The sequence below is a fragment of the Nelumbo nucifera genome, chromosome 1, assembly GCF_055504915.1.
Source record: "Nelumbo nucifera cultivar China Antique chromosome 1, China Antique-T2T, whole genome shotgun sequence".
Taxonomy (NCBI): Eukaryota; Viridiplantae; Streptophyta; class Magnoliopsida; order Proteales; family Nelumbonaceae; genus Nelumbo; species Nelumbo nucifera.
In genome coordinates this window covers 84,477,627-84,499,603 of record NC_142649.1, presented here as the reverse complement: position 1 = coordinate 84,499,603, position 21,977 = coordinate 84,477,627, and the positions used below count along the sequence as shown (strand labels likewise).

General features: G+C 39.0%; 1 protein-coding gene across 4 annotated transcripts in view; it reads left to right on the top strand.

Annotated features, from left to right (window-relative positions):
* Positions 1 to 21,977, top strand: part of LOC104599474 (homeobox-DDT domain protein RLT2) — a 55,674-nt gene that overhangs the window by 24,630 nt on the left and 9,067 nt on the right. Inside the window, exons 4-17 of one of the 4 annotated variants that reach the window (XM_088886930.1) lie at positions 2,578 to 3,108; positions 3,196 to 3,285; positions 3,366 to 3,530; positions 3,610 to 3,832; positions 5,700 to 5,800; positions 5,962 to 6,048; positions 6,181 to 6,333; positions 6,440 to 6,595; positions 8,842 to 9,051; positions 9,124 to 9,846; positions 9,926 to 10,477; positions 12,066 to 12,707; positions 12,865 to 12,969; positions 18,807 to 18,953. In XM_088886930.1, the coding sequence (XP_088743056.1) occupies positions 2,578 to 3,108; positions 3,196 to 3,285; positions 3,366 to 3,530; positions 3,610 to 3,832; positions 5,700 to 5,800; positions 5,962 to 6,048; positions 6,181 to 6,333; positions 6,440 to 6,595; positions 8,842 to 9,051; positions 9,124 to 9,846; positions 9,926 to 10,477; positions 12,066 to 12,707; positions 12,865 to 12,969; positions 18,807 to 18,953 (3,885 nt within the window). The remainder of the gene's footprint in view (positions 1 to 2,577; positions 3,109 to 3,195; positions 3,286 to 3,365; positions 3,531 to 3,609; positions 3,833 to 5,699; positions 5,801 to 5,961; positions 6,049 to 6,180; positions 6,334 to 6,439; positions 6,596 to 8,841; positions 9,052 to 9,123; positions 9,847 to 9,925; positions 10,478 to 12,065; positions 12,708 to 12,864; positions 12,970 to 18,806; positions 18,954 to 21,977) is intronic. The other 3 variants (XM_088886931.1, XM_010262028.3, XM_010262029.3) reach the window with 3 other exon arrangements.

Here is a 21,977-nt window from a genome sequence, read left to right as displayed (position 1 = left end):
TAGCCCAAAAAAAAAATTTACCAATGTGAGGTAACATAACAGCCAGGTCATCACCATGTAATTCTCCTGTACCTATTGGGGGGGATCTGTATCAGGTTTCTTCTCCTCCCCAGTGATGTACCCCAGTTTCCCACGAGCACCAATGGTCATCTTGGCTGATTGTGCCCATTCTAGATAATTTGTACCATCAAACTTCACTGTAGTAATAATTCCAGACCCAAAAATATCACTACTGCCTCCAACACCCAGACCCATGTTACCAGTGGACTTCTGTTCAGTACTCCAACTCTCCATTTTACTTCAAACAGTTCAGAAGCAGAAAATAATTAGGTAGAGAGCCTCCAATATCAAATTGATCTCACATGCAAAGGTAATAGACCTTTTCAGAAGAAGAAAACCCTATTCGGAGAGAAATCTCTCTCCTCCCACTATCTCCTACCGGAGGGAAAAGTGAATCAGCCACTCCAGAGCCTAGAAAATTCCAGAAACCTAACCGCCCCTATACCTAGAGAAGTCCAACAATACCTGAATGCCCAATATCAGATCAAAATTGAAGAGTCCAACTTGACTAGGACTCTTCCCCGTACTCCAGTTCTTCTTGATTTTGATGCCAAAACATAGATCACCCTCCTAATGACTAGATCACACCAAAAAACCCAAGAACTGGGCAATTTGAAGTAGATTGATCAGCCCTTTATCTCCTCATGCAATCGGCTGATCTAGGACTGCATGGAAAAAACTCCAAGAAACCTTAGCCAAGCTTTGATACCAAGTAGAAAAGTGCTGAAATAAAAAATCTGTAAAAGAAGAGAGTATTTCTTGTAGAAGAAGAGAAGAAAGGAGAAAAGGAAGAGAAGAGATTTGCGAGAGAAAAGAGAGCAATAATGCTGGCTGCCCTCTTCACTATTATTTGTAGTCTAAAATGATAAAGAGTACAAAGACGAATATGACCTCATAGCGAGGTTAACACAAAACAGCATAAAATAATTAAAATAACTGCTCAAAAAGGACCCAACAAGAGTGCTGTGGTCCCCACTTCCAATCTAAATGGTAAATAATCAAAAACTACCACTATAGACTACACAATTTGTCTAAAACCTCAGCAGTAGTAAAGGCAATGTACGTGGGGCCAATTGGTGTAGGGGATTCCCTAAGAGCAGAAGTCATGGATGCATTGATTGGAGTGCAGAAAGCAAAAGAGTTAAAATATTAATAAGTTGATCAGAGGAGGGACATTCAAAGATGGTGGTGGGTGGTTACAGAATAGAAAGAAAACTCTATGTATCTACAGAAATGAAATGAACAAACTGAAATGTTTAACAAGGGGTATACTAGTGCAAGTTCAGTGGGTGCAAAGATTAGTCAACATCATGACCAATAGCCTGATACTTTGGCAAAACAAGGGGCACTTAGGGATCATTTATTTTGTGTGGTGTTGTAATTTGATACTTGTATATAGAAGGGGGGAGATAGACTCTATACTCTCAACACTTTGCATAAATGCTCCGTAAGTTCTCTTTAATTTTTAATGAATGAATGAATGAATCTTGCTGCCTATCAAAACAAAATTGTACATCTTTCTGTATATTTTATGTCCTGTTAATAAAATTTTTGGTTACCCATCAGAAAATTAAAAAATAGATAATCTAACTTGTGTCAGAGAATCTAGGGAAAAAAGGGAAGGGAGCCAAGAAGTATAGTTGAAGAATTCAACTATAACCCAACTTGTGTTCTTTGACAATGGATCCCCATAGTATTTAGAACTTATCTTTCTAGACTAACAAGCACAGGAAGGCAGTATTTACAAGAGCCTCTAGTATTCTGCTTTACTTTCTGTGACTATTAATAACAACTTAATCATTTTCATTTTGCAATTTATTCTTATGGAGGATTTTCTTTTATTTTTCTATGCTAACAGGCATTGTCTTCATCTTGCAGAAATTTTGCTCTTTTAATTTGCATGCATGTTGCTTAGTACCTGTCTGGAACAATTAATCCAGCTTCCAATTCCTTTTTTCTTTTTCTTTCTATTTTTTGATTGTTAGTCTAGTCTCCAATTATTCATGCGCTAAAACTGGATTGGGCAATTAAACTGTTAACCTGACTTAACAGTTGGCCATACAGTTAAGTGCCGAGCCAGAATTCTGAAATTTCTGAACATAACTAGTTTGTGGCAGGTTAGGTAAGCTTGCCCGACCTTGTACTGGAGGAACCTCCACTACTAACTGTCTAAATGGCTGTCCGTGTGTTGAAACAATGGAGAAAATAAAAAGTGCACTTGATTATCTTGTCAAATTTTGAATGGGGTTGAGTGTTGTTTTATGACATGTTAAATCATTTATTGCATAGCATTGTTTTCCTCTCTAAATTTCTTGTAGCTTTCTTAGTCTTGGTCCATCATCCATATGCCTCCAGGTGAATGCTCAAATGATTCCATTGTCAGAAAAATTTAGATTTAGTTGTTGTTTTGCTTTACTTAGTTATAGTTTCTATGATTATTAAAGCTTTGTGTTTCCTTTGTAAGATTTAAGAAGCTTTTCTTTAATTTGCTCTCTCTCTCTCTCTCTCTCTCCTTAGAAGACATCTTCACTTTTGCCCAATATGGAACATGGTTATGTACCTAGTTCATCTGGTGGGAAAAGAAAAGTCCCAGCTGGAGTTCATGTAGTTCATCATCAGACTGCAGCAAGGGCTGTCCAGGAATACCAATTTCTTCCAGAGCAGCCAACTGTTAGATCTGATACTTATGAAAGGGTCGGTCCATCCCACTACTATAATTTACCAGTTGATGGTCCAAGTGCTAGGGCTTCATCATTATCTTCTGGAGGGGCATTTATTCATGGAAATGAGCAGGTGGGAACAGGTTATGGATTCCATGGACAGGTGTCAGGTGTTGGTCATTTGTCTCATCAAGGCAGGAAGGGCCATGTCTTCTCTTCAGGTTCAGGAGGATACGAAAATGTTTCACATAGGAACTCCTTTACAAATATTGAGATGGATCCTCACTTTGGTGCCCACCCAATTGTTGGACTGGAAAATCCATTTGTACCATCTGACAGGAGGGTTTCCCATGATGAAGATGTTACTCGAATGGAGAGGAAACGCAAGGTATTCTTAATCTAGAAAGAAGTATTCTGGACTTGGCATCTTTCAACTAAATTAATATTTCATGAACGCTTTGTTACCCTTGTGCAGAGTGAGGAAGCAAGAATAGCAAGGGAAGTTGAAGCACATGAAAAACGGATACGGAAAGAGCTTGAAAAGCAAGATATTTTGAGGCGAAAGGTACAATCTTATCACTATTAATTTTGTGTTCTACAAATCGCATTAGTTGTAAACATTAGTTCTTTGTGTCCTATGTGAAGAGAGAGGAGCAAATGAGAAAAGAAATGGAAAGGCATGACCGTGAAAGGCGAAAGGAAGAAGAGAGGTTGATGCGTGAAAAGCAACGGGAAGAGGAGAGATTCCAGCGGGAGCAAAGGCGTGAGAATGAGAGAAGGGAGAGGTTTTTGCAGAAAGAAACTTTGAGAGTAAGTCTTGCTACCTCATATACTGTGATTTGGGAATTTCTACTTAAAATATACTCGTGATTCTTATATCTTAATTCAGGCTGAGAAATTAAGGCAGAAAGAAGAACTTCGTAGGGAGAAGGAGGCTGCAAGAATTAAAGCTGCTAATGAGAGGGCTACTGCTCGTAGAATTGCTAAGGAATCTATGGAGCTTATTGAGGATGAACGTCTGGAACTTATGGAGTTGGCTGTTTCAACTAAAGGGTTACCCTCAATACTTTATCTGGACAGTGAGACATTACAAAATCTTCAGTCATTCAGAGGTAAGTATCATTGTAATTCAAGTCGATTTGCTGTTTGCTTACATGTGAGTACCAACTGTCAAGGTTCGACTGGGCAGTATCATCATATCTCCTCTACTTTCTCCTTTGGGGGAATCGTCAAAGTTTATTGAAGTTCTAAACCATATTTGGTATTGTACACATTTTAAGTTTCTTTCCAATCTTTAGACATCACTGATGTAATATTTAATGTATGGCTTTTAGGTATTCCATTTTTAGATCCTAATTGTTAAATATTCAGCTGTTTTGTCAACTTTTAACTTCTGTATTTTATGTTTTTTTTTTGGGTTTTCTTTGTCTATCTTATCATATGCATCATTTGATATTCTTCCCTTTTTAAGTTTTTTTTTTTTTTTGTCTTTTTATCTTTGACGGAAAGATGCAATTTTGTGGCATGCTTTCTGTTTCCTAGGGAGTCAAAAAGTGCTACTAGTTGCCTTTCTATGTTAAGTGAACATTGATCCTTTTTCTGGTTGGATACATGGAGTTGCTATATTACCAGAGAATGATCACCTATATCAACTAAAAGCCTCTATCATCATAATTCCATCCTTATCCCAAGTATGTGGGTCAAGAAAAGAATATTGTCATGATACGTTAGAATAATCAGTATGCTTTTGTAACTTCTCCCTATCAGCATTCGTTAAGACCTGATAAACAAACTTCTATCCTACACTGCATGAACTGTGTGTTTAATGCATCCCTTAATGTTGCTAGGATAGTATGCTTACATCAGTATGTTTTTGTGAAAAAGAAAATAAAAGGAAAAAAACCTTCAAGGACTGTATTCATGTAAGAGTATCTTTTTTGTGCCATGCTAAGGTAAAAGGTGGAACCATGGTTCATGTTTTTGATATTGATGAACATTTTGCCATGTAGAGTTGGAGAAATTTTAAAGAAATTTTGTTAAGATATTTGGAAAATTGAAAAAATCAGGAAAGTTCTCTAAAAACAGGGAATTCGTTAATAAACTTTCAAGAGATCATTAGAAGAAATATAATTGCACATTTAAGGCTCAAAAGTCAAAACCATAGCAAAGAACTATATAAATCAAATAGGAAAAATTAAGAGACTAATAGGTATGTTTCTTTTTGTCTCCCTTTTGGTCTTTAGTCATATTCTCTTCTTTATATATGCCAATTATTTGCCATTTTAACTTTTGTCTTTATTGTTACTATATGTTTTGATTATATTGAGAATACTGTTTTGTAGTTATATGCATCTTTCTTTTTCTTTTGAATTATAGTGACTTAGTAAGGGAGTCATATCAAAGTAAATCCACTTATCCAATCACCATTCCCTTCAGGTTCTTTTAGGAAAATATTTTTATAAGATTATGATGATTATAATGAAATATTGAAATTTTTAATAATATTCTAAAATTTTAAATTTTAATTATATAGTCTATCAATGAAATCTGAAATATTGCCGGCATATCAGCAAAATATTGGGGATATTTGAAAAAAAAAAGGTTCCCACAAGATTTCGTAACCTTACCTAGCAAATGGGGATATTTTGGGGCTATATTGCTAAATATCGTTGATATTGCAAACCATGAATGAAACATAACAAAGAAGGTGAGCTGAAACCTACAGGTCTTTGAATTTGGTAGAAGTCAATATTCAATTAAAGAAACTGATGTTCAGCTCTTGTCATGCAATTGACACAAAAATCATGATTTTGATTCGACTTTTTGTTAAAATGGCTAAAATGTGAATCTTCATAATTTTTGTTTCCCTCTTTGGATTTGGAACTGTATGAAATCTTAAGCTTCTGATCTATTTATTATCTTATTTTCTTGTTTCCAAGACTTTCTTTAGTTGTCTTTAACAAGATCTTTACTCCTTAGATATGTTGAGTACATTTCCTCCTGAGTCAGTGCGATTAAAAATGCCATTTTCAATTCAGCCCTGGACTAATTCGGAGGAGAACATAGGGAACCTTCTTATGGTAATTCCTATCCCATCCCCATTAAGCATTGAGTGTTTCTTTTCTTTTCTTTCTTCTTTGCCTGGAGGTTAAGCTGTCTGTCTAACGGTTTGAGTTCATGAAGTTCATTCATTTAATGCTTTTCCTTTTGAGGTTCTAAATACTGCAGCTGAATTTCTCAGGTTTGGAGATTTTTAATTACTTTTGCTGATGTTCTTGGACTTTGGCCTTTTACGCTTGATGAATTTGTTCAAGCTCTTCATGATTTTGTAAGTTATTGAATATCTCTTTTAGTTGGGCCAGTTCTTTTACTCATCAAAAAAATTTTTTCCCCATTATGTCTAATTTGCTGCATTCTCCCATTGTTTTTTATACTCTTTTCACTTTTTGTATCATTTCAGGATCCGAGATTGTTGAGTGAGGTGCATGTTGTCCTTTTGAGATCCATTATAAAAGATATTGAGGATGTTGCAAGGACACCTTCTATTGGAATTGGTGCTAATCAAAATAGTGCTGCTAATCCAGGAGGTGGACATCCACAGATTGTTGAAGGGGTATGCCTTATTTTCTGCTTCTCACTTTCTTCTTAGTTTTGATGTAGTATCTTATTATTTGTATAGAGTCTTTTGTTAAACTTCCACTTCCTAATTCCTATATCAGGCATATGCATGGGGCTTTGATATACGCAGTTGGCAGCGCCACTTGAGTCCATTGACATGGCCTGAAATTCTGCGACAATTTGGGTTGTCTGCTGGATTTGGACCTCAACTAAAAAATAGGAGTATTGGAAGGGCTTATTTTTGCGATGACAATGAGGTTTTATCCCTTTACACTTAAGATCCTGTGTTATCATTGATGACTGAAGTTCTTTCTTGAAAAAAGAAATGCTTGTATGTTGTTTTTGTCCTCAGCAATTGAAAGAGCTTATTTTGATTTTAGATTTGCTAGTTGCAGTATATGTTTGAACCTTTTCCTGCAATATTGTTACTGGCTAATGAGCTAGATGTCTAGGTTTAGAGCAATTTCTTTATGTAAATCATAAAACATTAACTGCAAAAGGAATGATCTGAATGTGCAAAGTTTGTTTGCATCAACAATGTTCAGTTGGCCAAATGAAAGGGGAAGAATAATGCAGAGATGTGCAAGGGCTGCTATTAGTTGGACTATTTGGGAAGAAAGGAATTCAAGAATTTTTTCAGATAAGGAGGTAAGTAGGGAAGCAAACATTGAGGCTGTCTACTACATCTGAGTGGTTCATTGGGTTAAGTCTTTGGAATTGTTTGATGATATTCCAACTGGTGGCCTGTTTAGAAGCTGGAAGTAGCAGATTCAGCCCCTGTTAAGGATATTATAGCTCCTGTTCGGATTCCTCCAAACAGTGGGTTTGTCAAGCTGAATTTTGATGGAAGTTGTGTGGGAAACTCGGGGCCTTAAGGCATTGAAAGTGTTTTTAACTTTTTTTAGGAATGAGGAGGGCAAAATACTTGCATTTGTTTCAGGACCAATTGGAGTAGGTGGGTCCTTAATGGCTGAGATATTGGCTGTAATGGAAGGAGTACAAAGGGCAAGGGATATGTGTATTGGAAAGCTGATTATTGAAGGAGATTCCAAGCTGGTAGTGGGTTGCTGAAAGAAGAGAAGAATAGGCTTTGGAACAATAACAACGAAAGGAAGACATTCAAGTGGCTAAATCAGGACATGGAAGTAAAGTTGCATTGGGTTAAAATAAGTGCAAACTCTTTAGCTGATGGATAGGGAATATCTGTTTTGGGATCAATTATAGCTGGAATGAGAAATTCACTGGGAAAGTTAAGAGATCTTATCTCTTCCATTTCCTTGCTGATTGTACTTTGTTTTGATTTTCTAATAAAGCATTATATTTATTGATTAAAAAAACATTCGTCATTTTATCTGGATTTCTATATTGACACTGGTATAACCAAGTTAGCAGCCACAATTTATATTGTGTTTGTGTTCTTGTCACTGTTAGATGGTCAAGGTTAGTGCACCTGTATTATGAATGCAAGTCTATTTATGTGATCTTTTTTTAATGAAATATCAAAAAAAAAAGGGAAGATTACTTGGGACAGAGTTGGAGGATAAAGATTTGAAAAAAGAATCACAAGAAAAATGCCACTTACTAATCTCTCTACATGTGTTCTCTTTGCTCTGTGTTTTCTTTGCAGGGAGACAGATACACAATGGAGCAGTGAGTGGGAAGAGAAATTCAAAAGGCCACTTACTAATGACTCCCCCCCCCCCTTTCAGAGAAAGTGATGCATCACAATGGAGCAAATGTTGTATCCAAGTTGCAGCGCAACTTCTATCTCTCTGCACGTGTTTTCATTTTTTATGAATTATCAAAAAAAGGGCCACTTGCTAATCTCTCAAGTGGATACATCACTTGCTCTGCAAAGAAAACACGTTTCTCTCTCTCTCTCTCTCTCTCTCTCTCTCTCTTCTTGTGATTCTTTTTTCTTTTCTGTGATAAAAGTAAACAGATTCATGATATAGGAGTAAATAGACTACAAAAATAAACAATCTCACAAAGGAATCTCCACCACCACTGGTTCACAAATAGAACAGAATAATTACCTCCCTCCCCCCTTATTCTAAAAATACTTTCCACTCTGAAGGTCCCAGGTTATCAATAGAACAGAATTCAAAGTTAACTTGATGGTATTTTGAGCTGACATGCTTTATAATTAGCCCCTTCTCTCTGTCTGTCTGGCTGTCTCCCTTTATTCTCTCCATATTTGGTTATCGTGGTGTTTTCTTTTTCTTATTGGTCCTCTTCCCCACCCCCACCCCCACCCCACATTCTATTTAATTTAGCAATTCTGGGAATAAAGAGATTGTTGTTAAATGAAATGGCAAAGGCTGTACTCTACTTACAGGTTATTTTTGGTTTAGTGTGATTGCATTAGAGCTTCTGTTGTTGACATTCAGTAACTAAATTGGATTTAAGATTATTTTGCTCTGGAGGTGACTTAAACTTGTCATTGAAACTATACTTGTATGTTCTATCATCTCTAACAGGGGATCTTTCTTTATGTGTATAGGGTCATGATGGCGAAGATATAGTTACTACTTTACGCACTGGGACAGCAGCTGAAAATGCTGTTGCTTTGATGCAAGAAAAGGGGTTTTCCCATCCACGCAGATCCCGGCATCGCTTGACCCCAGGAACAGTTAAGTTTGCAGCATTTCATGTTCTTTCTCTTGAGGGAAGCAAGGGATTAACGATACTAGAAGTTGCAGACAAGATTCAGGTAATTTTCATAATATTAGACTGCTTTTGCTTTTCTGATCCTTTATCCTCATTCTTTTCTGTTTGTTCCAAGAAATCTGGCCTCCGGGATCTCACAACAAGCAAGACACCTGAGGCATCTATTGCTGCTGCATTGTCAAGGGATGCAACCCTTTTTGAAAGAACAGCTCCTTCAACATATTGTGTACGCCCTACTTTTAGAAAGGACCCTGCTGATGCAGAAGCAGTATTGTCTGCTGCAAGAGAAAAAATACAGATATTTGAAAGTGGATTTTCAGATTCTGAAGAAGTTGAAAAGGATGTAGATGATGCTGATGATGTTGAAAGAGATGAAGATTCTGAATGCGATGGTGCTGATGATCCTGAAGTTGATGATGTTAATAGACCATTGAATTCAAAAGAAGCCCACCATTCTGCCGAAGCCAAGGCTACTCAACCAAGGACTTGCTCAGGAAATGAAAAGAAAACCTCTAATAATGAGGCTGGAGAAACTCCAGAATGTGGCTTTGCTAGTTCTGGGAAAGGCTTCTCTCTGTTCCTTTCGGAAGTCACAAAGGAAGTAAAAAGTCCAGGTGCTACCCTTTATCAATCTGGTGATGTAGCTACAAACTGCAATGAAACAAGCAATTTTGATCAACAGGACGTAGAGATCGATGAGAGCAATTTGGGTGAACCCTGGGTTCAGGGGTTAATGGAAGGGGAATACTCTGATCTAAGTGTAGAGGAGCGTCTCAATGCACTTGTTGCCTTAATTGGCGTGGCTATTGAAGGAAACTCAATTCGTGTCATTCTAGAGGTGACCAGTTCTAAGCAAGTTTTAATGAAGTTAATTTCTAAATTATTTTTGTTTCATAGTCTGAAATGGAGTTTTGCAGGAACGCTTGGAAGCAGCAAATGCTCTTAAAAAGCAGATGTGGGCAGAGGCTCAACTGGATAAAAGGCGCATGAAAGAAGAGTACATAATGAAGGTGAGTTCATCTTATATGGGGGTCAAAACTGAGAACAACCTTATTAGTTCTGCAACCGAAGCTGAACAAAGCCCACTGGTTGATGTTGATAACAAGAACAATGAGGCATCTTTCAATCCAACCAAGCAAGAGCTATTTCTTGATCCACAAAATGGTCAAAGTATTATAGGTAACTTGCCTACTGAAAGGAACTTGGCAGGGCAAGAGTTCAATGTTCAAGATAATCTCCAACTTCAGCAACATGCATATGCCACAGAAAAGTCACGCTCACAGTTAAAATCTTCTATTGGTCATAGAGCGGAAGAGATGTATGTATATAGGTCTCTGCCTCTTGGTCAGGATCGTAGGCGTAATCGATACTGGCAGTTTGTTACATCTTCTTCAAAAAATGATCCTGGTGCTGGCAGGATCTTTTTTGAATCTCACGATGGCTGCTGGGGGCTTATTGACTCAGAAGAGGTAACAGTTTCTTTATAGACTCTATTGGTTTGATAAATTATTTACTGCACCTTTAAATAGCATATTACTTCCAATTTGTCAAACTAAGGTTTCAGCAAATTGGAATTTTGACGAGTGTCGGTGCTTTCTTCCCCTTCCTATGGAACTTTTTGGACTGTGGCAGACCTAAAGATGCATTAGAATCCATTAAATTTGAGTTTCTTTAAGGATATAGACTCTATGCTAATTATTCATTAGCATAGAAATTCTATTCAGTAGAAATTGGAGCTTACAGATAAATCCCAGGATGGATGACCCCAGGTGTAAATTCAGTAGATTTGTAACAGATGACCAAACACAATAATCAAACTCAGCTGGAATTCTTTGATTCCAATGTGGCCTAAAAGTGACATTAGGAACCCCTTGTGCTTTAATTGCACTTTTCACTTTTAAGAAACCGGCCTACACCTTCTCTTTTTCAATAAAAGATGTTCCTTTACCTTAGAGTTAAAAAAATGTCTTACTGTATTCATTATAAAAAATGAATTTGTAGTCTTTTTTGTGGATCCCATGCTACTATGCTATCTCGACCACTATGCTGTGTATGTGTGTGTTTGACAGGGTCAAATGCATCCATTGACAGCAAAAACAGAATTGAGGTTTGTTTCTTGTTCTTTGTGCTTTAGGATCTTGATTCCTGGGTTTTGGTGCAAAATGGTAGGCATTTGGTCTTCCATTTGCCTGCACCTTGCAGCCCATCCTTTGTTGTGCCAGGCATTCTAATTCTCTGGTTGGGGAAGGTTTTTTCCTTGGCTTCCTGTGAAAACTTATTTACTTTTCTTAATTAAAAGCTCTATACTTTTTTTTTTCTTGATGGGTGAAGTATAGTTTTACTGATTGAGTGATGATTAACTATTTAATATAAAATTTTTTTTTATAATTGCTAATGTGGCTAAAAAGTACATGTATATGTGCAGTGCCAAATTTACCTATTCTGTTATGGAACAATAAACAACTAGAGCATGCATTTAGGCTGAATAAGGTGGCTGGGTTGAGGAAGCACATGACTGTTGGAACAAGTAAAGCTCATAAAATACGAAGTTAGGAGAGAGAAAAATACAATCTCATGATAGAAGTTTCTACTCAATTGAGAAGGATAGCCACTGTAGTTTTGACTGTTAAAAAGCTTAATATGGATATCAATTCTCCATCTTACTTTGCTAAGGCTCAGTTTGGAAGGAGTACAAATACAAATATGTAGAATGCAAAACCTTGTATTTTGTATTATTTTGTATGCATTTGTACTCCTTCCAAACTGAGCCTTATTATTTTGTATTTGGAAGGAGTACAAATACAAATATGTACAGTATTTACAGTACATATTTGTATTTGTACTGTACATATTCCAAACTGAGCCTTATTATTAGGCTCAGTTTGGAAGGAGTACAAATACAAATACATACAAAATACAAGGTTTTGCACTCTACATATTTGTATTTGTACTCCTTCCAAACTGAGCCTAAAGCACATGTTTGTGCTTGGTCCATGTAACAGTACAGTATCCATGTTTTTTTATCAATTTAATTCATTATATTCATTTTGTATGTAGGTTTTTGATGCTCTTATGACATCTTTAGATACACGAGGTATTAGGGAATCCCACTTGCATTCTATGCTTCAGAAGATTGAGATTTCCTTCAAGGTAACTGCAAGAAGGAACTCATGTCGGACCAACATTGGGGACCCGAGTGGAGTAGTTGTCAAAATTGAAGCTTCTGGAATGGGTCCCACTTCTGATTGTACTGTTGGAATCAATAGTCCTACCAGTATATTATGTAGTTCAAGTTCTGAAACATCAGAGCAGGCATCTTCTTTCAAAATTCAGCTTGGGAGGAGTGAACCTGAGAAAAATGATGCCTTGAAGAGATATCAAGATTTCCAGAAGTGGATGTGGAAAGAATGCTTTACTCCTTCAACTTTATCTGCCATGAAATATGGGAAGAAAAGATGTGCGCAACTGTTCGGCACATGTGATTCCTGCCAAGATTACTACTTCTTTGAAGACAACCACTGTCCTTCATGTCACAGGACTTTTGGCAAGTTATCTAACAGCTTAAATTTAAAATTTTCTGAACATGTGGTGCAATGTGAAGAGAATCAGAAGGTGGACCCTGACTGGAATTCCCATTATATAGATTCTTATCTTCCTTTGAGGACAAGATTGGTGAAGGCAATGCTAGTTCTAGTTGAGGTGGGCAATTAAATATGTTCATTGGAAATTTCTCTTAGGATAAAAAATTGAATAACAACATTATGCATATTTTAGCTCAATTTTCTTTCTCCATATTATGTATTGTTGTTTGTTTCTAATGTAGTCTATGATTATGTTCTAATTTTTTTTTTGGCAGGTCTCTGTTCCACAAGAAGCTTTTCAACCTTTTTGGAATGAGAACTATCGCAAATCATGGGGTGTCAGGTTGCACAATTCATCATCAGCAGAGGAGCTTCTTCAGGTTAGTGTTCTTATTTGGTCATCCATTTCTGATCTTACTATTTTTCTGTCAGATAAGCCTGCTCAATCTTTTAAATTTATGTAGATTTGGACTTTCTACTTTCAATAAATAAATTAAAAGCAGTCAAGTACCAATTTCAACTCCTGTTAAGCATAGGTGTTTGAACTCATCTTCCAACAAAAAATTATTGTTGTATATGATAATGTTTCCCATCTAATCCCTCATTTATTTGTTTCTGTTAGTGTAGGGGTATTTCTGTCTTTATACTTATGTTTAGGTTGCTGATCTGTAATATTATATTAAAACTAGTGTCCCTCGCTTAAATAAGGGCACATGTGTCTTTTCCATTATATTAGTAATATAAAACATGTCTGGCCCAGTGGGAGATGTGATCTTTTCCTAATTCGAACCAGACTTTCTTCTCTCATTTTCTCCTCCTTTCTCTCTCTCTTTCTTTCTTCTTTATTCTTCTCTCTTCTTGGCTGTTATCAGACTAACATAACTCAAAGGCAGGCCGAATTATAATATAGTATCAGAGCAAAACTAAGCAACTCGGATCTGCCCAGATTTCTGTTTTCTATGCACTCAATCTAGGGTTTTCTCTTGATTTCTCTGCCATCAATTGGAGATAAGGGAAAGGGCTGAAAAGGAGTGGTTGCCCTCTTCCCTTGGAGGTTTCTATGCCTCTAGTTGTGCTGTTCATGGTCAGTTGCTGTGGTTTCTAAGAAGGCCTCCCCTAATCGATGAAGAGAAGAGGGCTGATTCGTGTGGTGCAGTGGGTATCTTGTATGGACTGATTTTCTTCTTGTGTGGTTTGTTTTTCGAGTGATGAGGTAAGAGAGTTCTATGCATAGTTTTGTTATGAATCAAATTGTAGTGTGCTAGGGTTTATGCTGCTTTTTGTGTGATTCGAAGGGGGAGTGGTTATCATATAGTGGCGAGATTTCAGGTAGTCGTTAGGGTTTGTGGTGTAAAGAGTGCAACCTTCAGAAATAACAAGTGCTGAAACCAGTGTGATCAAGTAGTGTGCAGTGTGCCAAATTCAGTAATAATAGAATTCAGCAATAGGAGATAACAGTGATAGCAAATCTAATGTGATGATACCTACTGACTACCTGAATGTTCAAATGACCTCCATTAAATTGAATGGAGAGAATTATGTACCTTGGGCTAAATCTGTAGAAGTTTTTCTGAAGGCAAAGAAGAGGGTGAAACACATAAGGGAGGAGAAATCCTCCACTGATTCTCATGAATATGAAGACTGGGAACAAGAGGATGCACAGATTATCACGTGGTTATGGAACAGTATGGAACCCAAGATTAGTGTAAATTTTATGTTTCTTGACACTGCCAAAGATGTGTGGGACCATGCTAAGAAGTTGTATTTTGGTCAAGACAATACAACCAGAGTATATCAGCTGTATCAAGAATACTTTAATCTGCAACAGGGCAATCAGAGTCTTGAGGAGTACTATGCTAGTATGAGAAACATTCGTAATGAGTTGAATGTTTATCACCCCTCACTTCTGATGTCAAAATTCAGCAACAACAGAGAGAACAACTTGATGTGACTCGATTTTTGGTGGGGCTGAAATCTGAGTATGAACCAGTGTGGGCTCAGATACTAGGAGGGTCAACTCTCCCTTCCTTAGAAGAGGTGTTTGCTTGACTTTGGAGGACTTCCATTGGATCTACTGAGAACTCTAATGTCTCTGATAGATTAGCCTTTGCAGTGTCAAGGGGCCGTGGTGGTAGCAGTGGTCCGGTATATGGCCGGAGTGGTGGTGGTGGACCTACATATAACTGTGGTGGTGGTCGTACTGGAGATAGAGATTCAGGGGGAGCTCGTGGCAGAGGACGTGGCTCGGGTCCGAGGAGATGTACTCATTGTGGTATGGATGGACATACCATTAATTATTGCTATGACTTGTATGATCCACCCTCAACTTGGGCCAATGATGCCCTGACTAGTGACTATAGTTTCAGATAGGAGAATCGTTCAGTTGGTCAGATGCCTCCTATATCCACAGATGTTCCCGGGAAGGAGTGTTAGACAGTTGTATGCCCTTAGCTCCAATTAGATTGATGTACTTATGACATTTATTGTAAATGAATAAAGTGCATATTTGATTCATGTTCTTGTGGTGTGTTTCTGTGTAATACCCTTAAACTAACACGAGTCTCATTAAGTGTCCAGTTTAAGGGTATTACACAGAAACACACCACAAGAACATGAATCAAATATGCACTTTATTCATTTACAATAAATGTCATAAGTACATCAATCTGATTGGAGCCAAGGGCATACAACTGTCTAACAACTCCTACTTGCACTTAGGTCCAATCTGGTATAAGCCGGAGTTCCATACTTTCCACGTGTTTCTCAAACACTTTTTGTGTCAGTGGCTTAGTCAATGGGTCTGCTACATTCTCCGTTGATGCTACCCTCTGAATCAAGACGTCCCCTCTACCAACAATCTCCCGCAGTACGTGGTACTTCCTCTCGATGTGCTTAGATTTCGAGTGGGCTCATGGCTCCTTAGCCTGAGCAATCGCTCCATTGTTGTCACACAACGGGATGGGTGATGTGCTGGACGGAACTACTCCCAATTCGTGAACGAACTTTTTCATCCACACGGCTTCCTTGGCAGCTACTTGTGGCAATGTATTCGGCTTCGGTTGTGGAGTCTGCCGTGGACCCCTGTTTACTGCTTTTCCAGCAAACAAACAGCACACGATCCTATCGTGAAAACATACCCAGATGTAGACTTTCTATCATTTGGATCCGACTGGAAATCGACATCAGTATACCCCTGGATCTGTAGTGAGCTACCATCGAATACCAAACAAAATTCTTTTGTCCTTCGAAGGTACTTCGATATATTTTTCACAGCGGTCCAGTGCTCCTGCCCTGGGTTGGCCTGGAATCTGCTTGTCACACTGCCTGAGCAATGTCAGGACGAGTGCACAGCATGGCATACATGATGCTCCTTACGGCTGAGGCATAGGGAACGTCCTTCATGCCCTCAATCTCCTCAGAAGTCTTGGGAGACATCTTCTTGGAGAGAGTGACTCCCGTGCCTGAAAGGAACATTTCCCTTCTTGGAGTTCTCCATGCTGTATCTCTTGACAATTTTGTCAATGTAAGCAGATTGGGATAATCTTATTATCTGCTTCGATCTATCTCTATAGAGTCGAAGACCCAGTATATAGGAGGCTTATCCAAGATCTTTCATGGAGAATTGCTGTGAAAGCCATACTTTAACCGTAGTCAACATTCTTACATCATTCCCAACGAGTAGAATGTCGTCTACATACATAACCAGAAACGTAACCTTATCCCCACTGGACTTTCTGTAAACACAGGGCTCATCCAGGTTCTGCTCAAAGTCAAACTTTTTGACGGTAGAGTCAAACCGGATGTTCCAACTCCTAGAAGTTTGCTTAAGTCCATATATGGATCTATTTAACTTACATACCATGTGTTCCTGACCCGCAGCTATGAAACCTTGCGGTTGCTACATGTAGATATCTTCAGTAAGATCTCCATTCAGGAACGCAGTTTTGACATCCATTTGCCAAATCTCATAGTCATGGTATGCTGCTACAGCTAGCAGGATCCGAATGGATTTAAGCATGGCCACGGGCGAAAAAGTTTCCTCATAATCGATGCCCTCTTTCTGAGTGTACTCTTTCGCCACAAGACGAGCTTTGTAGGTCTCAACCTTACCATCGGGGCCCTTCTTCCTCTTATAGATCCATTTGCAACCAATTGCTATTACCCCGGGGGGCGGATCTACTAGAGTCCAGACTCCATTGGTCTTCATTGAGTCCATCTCAACTCTCATGGCATCTACCCACTTCAGGGAATTTATGTCCAACATAGCTTCCGCATAAGTCATGGGATCCTCCTCACTAGTCAAGGCTTCCACCAGGTAACTATCCTGGTCATAGCCAAAACGGACTGGTGGCCTGGACACCCGGGTAGATCTTCTAGGTTGGTTAATACCTGGAACCTGTGGGACACCTCCCACTGACCCTGAGCTCTCCTCATCAAGAACTATTTCCTGACGGTGTGAGTCCAGGATATAATCATTCTCCAAGAACTGTGCATTTCAGCTGCAGAACACATTCTGCTCACTTGGGTCATGGAATAGGTAACCCACAGAGCCTTTTGGGTAGCCTATGAATAGGCAACGACTGGTCTTGGATTCCAACTTGTTTGCACTCGTTCTTTTAACGTGCGCAAGACAACCCCAAATCTTCAACTGTCTGACACTTGGTTTCTTTTCGGTCCAAAGTTCGTATGTAGTATTCGAAACCGATTTGGTTGGAACCCGATTCAGCATGTATATCCCAGTCTCTAATGCATGACCCCAAAAGGATGTGGGTAACTCTGAGCATACGAGAAGTGACCGGACCATATCCAATGAGGTTCTATTCCTCCTCTCTGAAACACCGTTAAGCTGCGGTGTAGCAGGAGGAGCCAACTGTAATACTATCCCGTTGACCTTCAAGTAGTCTCTGAATTCGTCAGAGAGATACTCGCCACCTCGATCCGATCGAAGGGCTTTAATTTCTCTCCCTAACTGTTTTCTCGATCTCTTGTCTGAACTCTTTGAACTTTTCAAAGGATTCGGACTTATGTCTCATTAGGTACACGTAACCATGCTGAGAATAGTCATCGGTAAATGTAATGAAATACACGTGCTGGTTACGAGTCCTAATACTCAGGGGACCACATACATCACTATGTATAAGGTCAAGCGTGCCTGTACATCTTTCAGGCTTATCGTTAAATGGTCGTTTTGTCATCTTACCCTGAAGGCAAGGCTCATAAGTGGGAAGATCTTCTACAGTTAGAAAATCCAAAGGGCCATCCTTTACCAGCTTTGTGATACGGTCAACATCGATATGGCCAAGTCGGTAATGCCACAAGCACGTGGGATTAACGGTATCACGTATTCTTTTCTTGGGGATATCAGCCGATGTAGTTTCGGCTATGTTAGTTTCTAGAGAAGGATGTAGAACATAGAGACCGTTTTCCAGTTCCCCGTATGCGGTGAATCTATTGTTTCTTTTAATAGTAATCGTATTACTAAAGAAGACAGAATAACCATCAACACACAATTTTGAGACAGAAATCAAAATTCTTCTTAAATTCTGTACATAAAGACAATCTTCAAGTATAATTATTACTTCTCTAAAAATTAACTCTACGGTTCCTATGGCTGCAGCTGCAATACTTGCAGAAGTCCCCAAGTAAAGCGTTATTTCTCCTTCACTCAGCCTTCTGCTTACCTTGAACCCCTACAGTGAGTTACGCGCACGAGTTGAAGCCCCGGAGTCAATACACCAGGACGCAGAAGCAACCAACAAATTGGTTTCTATGACACAAGATTCAAAATTACCTTTCTTGGATTCCAGGTATTGAGGACAATTCCTCTTCAAGGAGATGGTGAGTGTTCCCCGTGATGAGTATGAGAGGTTTGTCCAATTCACATCTCAACAGAACACGATTACTTTCGCACACTCAGGTATGGCTTGTTTGGCATCCACACCCAATCCCTGGATTATTGACTCTGGAGCCTCCGATCACATGACTGGAACTCCAGGTGTGTTTTCTTCCCTCTCATTGCTCAATATCACAATCTGTTACCCTTGCTAATGGTTCCACATCCTTGATTTGTGGTGTTGGCAATGTTAATTTGACCCCCTTATCTTTATCCTCAGTTTTGTATGTCCCTAAATTTCCGTTTAACCTTATGTCTATTAGTAAGTTGACCAAGTAACTCAATTGCTCTATTACTTTTTACCCTTCTATGTGTGTTTTTCAGGATCTCAAGACGGGGATGAAGATTGGTGGAGGACATGAAGCCGGTGGATTGTATTATCTTGATGGTGGTGGAAGAACATCAACAACTCTCCAGTCATCTCTCTCTCCTCTCCAATGGCACTGTCGATTTGGTGATCCTTTGCTAAAGGTTTTGAAATCTTTGGTTCCTTTGTTGAGTCAACTTTTTGTTTTAGATTGTGAGTCGTGTCAGTTGAGGAAACATCATCATGTTCCCTTTAGTTCTAGGGTTGATAACTGTGTGTCGAGTTCTTTTTCTTTGGTTCATTCAGATGTTTGGGGTCCTTATAAAGTGATGTCATACAATGGATATAGTTATTTTGTCATTTTTGTTGATGATTCTTCAAGGATGACGTGGTTCTATTTAATGAAAGAAAGAAGTGAATTGTTTACCATCTTCCAAAAATTTTATGCTGAGATACATAATCAATTTGGTGTTTACATTAAAATTTTTCATTCTGGTAATGGCTGTGAATATTTATCTTCATCATTTCAAGAATACTTGGACCAACATGGCATTATACATCAGACCTCATGTACCTACACCCCACAACAAAATGGGGTGGCTGAGAGAGAATCGTCATCTTTTGGAAACATCACGATCCCTCATGCATCACATGAATGTTCCCAAATCCTTTTGGAGTGATGCGGTGCTTACTTCTTGCTTCTTGATTAATCGGATGCCCACGTCTATCCTTGATGGTCATTTCCCATTCACTACCGTGTTTCCCACTTTGTCTTCATTTCCTCTTTCTCCTCGGGTTTTTGGGTATGCCTGCTTCGTCCATAATCTGGGCCCTGGGAAGGACAAGTTAGATGCACGATCCATTAAGTGCATCTTCCTTGGCTATTTTCGGACCCAGAAAGGGTATAAGTGTTACCATCATAGTTCTCGATGTTCCTTTGTGTGTGCTGATGTTACCTTCTTTGAGTCTACTCTGTTTTTCTTGGGGTTCGGTGATGCTTCTTCCTCCTCATCACCCCCCCTCTTCCACTTCCAGTTTCCGATTCTATTCCCCTTGTTCCAGCCGTGAGGCCCGTGACCAAGTCCTTGCCTCTAGTGCCACCGCCTGTCGAACGCCCACCTATCCGTCAAGTGTATACACATTGCCCACATGTACCGGCTGCCTTGCGGAAAGGTAAACGCACTTGTACCCTTCATCCTATTTCTAATTATGTTTCACTCACTCATCTTTCCACTTTCCATCACCAATTTATCTCTTTGTTATCCTCAGTTGTTGTCCCTAAGGATGTCCAGGAAGCCCTTGCCTCTTCAGGGTGGTGTCGTGCAATGGAAGACTCTCAGCTCTAATTCATAATCATACTTGGGACCTCACCACTCTTCCTCCTGGGAAGCAGGCTGCTGGTTGTAAGTGGGTTTATACTGTTAAGTATTTACCTGATGGTAGTGTTGAGTGCCTGAAAGCTCGATTGGTTGCAAAAGGGTACTCCCAAACCTGTGGTATTGACTACATAGAGACCTTCTCCCCAGTTGCTAAGATATGTTCGGTTCGTGTTGTAATCTCTCTTGCTGCTATGTATGGTTGGCCCCTCTATCAGCTTGATATCAAGAATGCTTTTTTGCATGGTGATTTGCTCAAGGAGGTCTACATGAAGCAACCACCGGGGTTTGTTGCTCAAGGGGAGGATGGTAAGGTATGCAGACTAAAGAAGGCTATATATGGGCTTAAACAGTCTCCTCGAGCATGGTTTGGTAGGTTTAGTGAGGTGGTAAAAAAGTTTGGTATGAAACAGTGCCAAGTTGATCATTCTGTCTTCAGTATTGATTCTCAGGCAAGAAAAATCCTATTGGTGGTGTATGTAGATGATATTGTTATTATCGGGAATGATAAAATGGGCATTGACAGGTTGAAGACTTTTCTACAGGAACATTTTCAAACAAAGGACCTTGGTAAATTGAAATATTTATTGGGGATAGAAGTAGCAAGATCTAAGCATGGTATTTATTTGTGTAAGAGGAAATATGTGCTTGATTTGCTAGAGGAAACATGTTTTTTAGGTGCTAAACCAACTGAAACACCTATGGAAACAAATACTAGGTTGAGCAGTGGTATGGGTGAAGTGTTTGAAGACTCTGGCAGATACCGGCGACTTGTAGGTAAACTGAACTACCTAACCATTACTCGACCAGATATTTCATTTGCAGTTAGTGTGGTAAGTCAGTTCATGCAGAAACCTCTGGTTCCTCATTGGGATGCGGTTCTAAGAATTGTGAGGTATTTAAAAGGGTCCCCTGGTCGTGGTTTGATATGCGAAAGTGGTGGAAAACTTGAAATAGAAGGGTGTACTGATGCTGACTGGGCCGGTTCTATGTCTGATAGGAGATCTACCACAGGCTATTGCACTTCTCTTGGGGGTAATCTGGTGACATGGAAAAGTAAGAAGTAGACAGTCGTGGTGAGAAGCAGTGCAGAGGCAGAATATAGAGCTATGGCACATACTGTGTGAATTAGTGTGGCTAAGGAACCTTCTACAGGAGATATGATACAATATTAACACTCCAATGAAAGCTCTATTGTGACAATCATGCTGCATTTCATATTTCTTCTAATCCGGTGTTTCATGAAAGAACCAAGCACATAGAGATTGACTGTCACTTTGTGAGAGAGAAGGTGCTGAATGGAGTGATAGACACTATATATGTTAACACAGGGAACCAGTGGGCAAACTTATTTACAAAAGGGTTGAGTCGGGGAAGAGTGGACTACATATGTAACAAGCTGGGATTATATGATATATACTCACCAGCTTGAGGGGGAGTGTTAGTGTAGGGGTATTTCTATCTTTATACTTATGTTGAGGTTGCTGATCTGTAATATTATGTTAGAACTAGTGTCCCTCACTTAAATAAGGGTACATGTGTCTTTGACATTATATTAGTAATATAAAACATGTCTGGCCGAATGGGAGATGTGATCTTTTCCTAATTTGAACCAAACTTTTCTTCTCTCCTTTTCTCCTTCTTTCTCTCTCTCTTTCTTTCTTCTTCTCTCTTCTAGGTTGTTATCAGACTAACAGAACTCAAAGGCAGGCCGAATTATAATAGTTTCTTTGTTTAGGGAAAATATATGATGTCAGAAAGGTATGATACTGAAGGGGCATTGACCATTTCCCCCCTCCCCCCGAATTTTAA